At 45.7% G+C, this 3,776-nt stretch overlaps 1 protein-coding gene across 1 annotated transcript in view; it reads right to left on the bottom strand.

Annotated features, from left to right (window-relative positions):
* Positions 1–1,016: 1,016 nt before the first annotated feature.
* The window catches only part of LOC135202159 (mucin-3B-like), a 14,227-nt gene continuing 11,467 nt past the window's right edge, over positions 1,017–3,776 (bottom strand). The window contains exon 4 of the mRNA XM_064231413.1: positions 1,017–3,776. This exon is cut by the window's right edge and continues 424 nt beyond it. Coding sequence (XP_064087483.1) covers positions 1,017–3,776 — 2,760 coding nt within the window.

Genomic DNA, 3,776 nt, shown 5'->3' with positions numbered 1-3,776 from the left:
CTTTCAGACCTGTTCACTCGCAACATCTCTCTCAGCTCTGGATGATCTCATAGGTCCCAGCGCCTGGCCTTTGGCTAAATTCAGTATTCTATCCTTGAAACGTTTGTCTTTATCTTTATACGTAAGAGACTAGCGAAGCATCCCAATGAGGCGATTACATATAATCTTCACAAGCCAAAGTTCTTTCTCGTCATTTTTCGCTCTTCTCTTACTTTGCTACATAAAACGCAAAAGAGTAAAAGGCAACCAAAACATTTCGCTTTGGAAACTAATTAACCAGATTAAGGTCGGGAGTAAAGATTGCAGCTCCTCAGAGCGGAATGGGCTGCCGGAAAAAGGAGTCTGTAAACGTAGATGAGAGATTTCGTTTTGGCTTCTAAAGAACTCGAAAAAAATATAAGAAAATCTGAGTCGTCATGCAAAAGGTGTCCAAAGACCGGGAGACAAAACTCAAATTAATTGACTTGACATGACCCAGATTTCTCTCTCTCTCTCTCTCTCTCTCTCTCTCTCAAATTTGCTTCTTCTATGCTTTTCCTCCCCAAAATTCTTGATAACTCTCGATACAGGAAAGGGTTTGCGGATGATAGCCAGGAGGGTGACACAGCTGGGAAAAAGATGGGGTGAAAGAGCCGAGGAGAAGGAGAATTGGAAGTCGTGTAGATGGGGGAGTGTGAATGAGGAAGATGGGAAGGGAATGGTGGAAGATGGGGAGTGGAAGAGGAAGATGGGGGATTGATTGGGGAAGATAGGGAGTGGAAGAGGAAGATGGGGAGGGAATGTGGAAGATGGGGGGTGGAAGAACGAAGATGGGGGAGTAAGTGAGGAAGATGGGGATTGAATTGGGAAGATGGACAGTGAATGAGGAAGATGGGGAGTGAATGAGGAAGATGGGGCGTGGAAGAGGAAGATGGGGAGGGAATGGTGGAACGATGCGGGGAGTGAATGAGGAAGATGGGGGAGGGAATGAGGAAGATCGGGGATTGAATGAGGAAGATGGGTAGTGAATGAGGAAGTTAGGGAGTCAATGAGGAATGGGGGAGTGAATTAGGAAGTTGGGGCGTGGAAGAGGAAGATGGGGGATTGAATGGGGAAGATAGGGAGTGGAAGAGGAAGATGGGGAGGGAATGGTGGAAGATGGGGAGTGGAAGAGGAAGATGGGGAGTATGTGAGGGAGATGGGGGATTGAATGGGAAAGAAGGGGGAGTGAATGAGGAAGATGGACAGTGAATGAGGAAGATAGGGAGTGAATGAGGAAGATGGACCAGACACTGAATGAGGAAGAAAGGGAGGGAGTGAATGCGGAAGAATAGGGAGTGAATGAGGGAAGATGGAAACAGTGAATGAGGAATATAGGGTGGAGTGAATGAGGAAGATGGACAGTGAATGAGGAAGATAGGGAAGTGAATTGAGGAAGGAATATAGGGAGTGAATGCAGGAAGATAGGGCGGGAATGAGGAAGATGGACAGTGAATGAGGAAGATCGGGAAGTTGAATGAGGAAGACAGGGAGTGAATGAGGAAGATGGGACAGTGAATGAGGAAGAGGACAGTGAATGAGGAAGATAGGGAGTGAATGAGGAAGATGGACAGTGAATGAGAAGATAGGAAGTGAATGAGGAAGATGACAGTGAATGAGGAAGATAGGGAGGTGAATGAGGAAGACAGGGAGTGAATGAGGAAGATGGACAGTGAATGAGGAAGATAGGGAGTGGAATGAGGAGATGGACAGTGAATGAGGAAGATGGACAGTGAATGAGGAAGATAGGGAGTGAATGAGGAAGATGGACAGTGAATGAGGAAGATAGGGAGTGAATGAGGAAGATGGACAGTGAATTGAGGAAGATAGGGAGTGAATGAGGAAGATAGGGATGGAATGAGGAAGAATGGACAGTGAATGAGGAAGATGGACAGTGAATGAGGAAGATAGGGAGTGAATGAGGAAGATGGACAGTGAATGAGGAAGATAGGGAGTGAATGAGGAAGATGGACAGTGAATGAGGAAGATAGGGAGTGAATGAGGAAGATAGGGAGTGAATGAGGAAGATGGAGAGTGAATGAGGAAGATAGGGAGTGAATGAGGAAGATGGACAGTGAATGAGGAAGATAGGGAGTGAACGAGGAAGATGGACAGTGAATGAGAAGATAGGGAGTGAATGAAGGAAGATGGACAGTGAATGAGGAAGATAGGGAGTGAATGAGGAAGATAGGGAGTGCATGAGGAAGATAGGGAGTGAATGAGGAAGATGGACAGTGAATGAGGAAGATAGGGAGTGAATGAGGAAGATGGACAGTGAATGAGGAAGATAGGGAGTGAATGAGGAAGATGGACAGTGAATGAGGAAGATAGGGAGTGAATGAGGAAGATGGAGAGTGAATGAGGAAGATAGGGATGAATGAGGAAGATAGGGAGTGAATGAGGAAGATGGAGAGTGAATGAGGAAGATAGGAGTGAATGAGGAAGATGGACAGTGAATGAGGAAGATAGGGAGTGAATGAGGAAGATAGGGAGTGAATGAGGAAGATAGGGAGTGAATGAGGAAGATGGACAGTGAATGAGGAAGATAGGGAGTGAATGAGGAAGACAGGGAGTGAATGAGGAAGATGGACAGTGAATGAGGAAGATGGACAGTGAATGAGGAAGATGGACAGTGAATGAGGAAGATAGGGAGTGAATGAGGAAGATGGACATGAATGAGTAAGATAGGGAGTGAATGAGGAAGATAGGGAGGTGAATGAGGAAGATGGAGAGTGAATGAGAGATGGAGAGTGAATGAGGAAGATAGGGAGTGAATGAGGAAGATGGACAGTGAATGAGGAAGATAGGGAGTGAATGAGGAAGATGGACAGTGAATGAGGAAGATGGACAGTGAATGAGGAGATAGGGAGTGAATGAGGAAGATGGACAGTGAATGAGGAAGATAGGGAGTGAATGAGGAAGATGGACAGTGAATGAGGAAGATGGACAGTGAATGAGGAAGATAGGGAGTGAATGAGGAAGATGGACAGTGAATGAGGAAGATAGGGAGTGAATGAGGAAGATGGACAGTGAATGAGGAAGATAGGGAGTGAATGAGGAAGATAGGGAGTGAATGAGGAAGATGGAGAGTGAATGAGGAAGATAGGGAGTGAATGAGGAAGATGGACAGTGAATGAGGAAGATAGGGAGTGAATGAGGAAGATGGACAGTGAATGAGGAAGATAGGGAGTGAATGAGGAAGATGGACAGTGAATGAGGAAGATAGGGAGTGAATGAGGAAGATGGAGAGTGAATGAGGAAGATAGGGAGTGAATGAGGAAGATGGAGAGTGAATGAGGAAGATAGGGAGTGAATGAGGAAGATGGAGAGTGAATGAGGAAGATAGGGAGTGAATGAGGAAGATGGACAGTGAATGAGTAAGATAGGGAGTGAATGAGGAAGATGGAGAGTGAATGAAGGAGATAGGGAGTGAATGAGGAAGATAGGGAGTGAATGAGGAAGATGGAGAGTGAATGAGGAAGATAGGGAGGTGAATGAGGAAGATGGACAGTGAATGAGGAAGATAGGGAGTGAATGAGGAAGATAGGGAGTGAATGAGGAAGATAGGGAGTGAATGAGGAAAGATGGACAGTGAATGAGGAAGATAGGGAGTGAATGAGGAAGATAGGGAGTGAATGAGGAAGATGGACAGTGAATGAGGAAGATGGACAGTGAATGAGGAAGATAGGGAGTGAATGAGGAAGATGGACAGTGAATGAGGAAGATAGGGAGTGAATGAGGAAGATGGACAGTGAATG

This window comes from Macrobrachium nipponense, chromosome 30 (genome assembly GCF_015104395.2).
Source record: "Macrobrachium nipponense isolate FS-2020 chromosome 30, ASM1510439v2, whole genome shotgun sequence".
In the NCBI taxonomy this organism is placed as follows: Eukaryota; Metazoa; Arthropoda; class Malacostraca; order Decapoda; family Palaemonidae; genus Macrobrachium; species Macrobrachium nipponense.
This window is presented reverse-complemented; position numbering and strand designations above follow the sequence as displayed.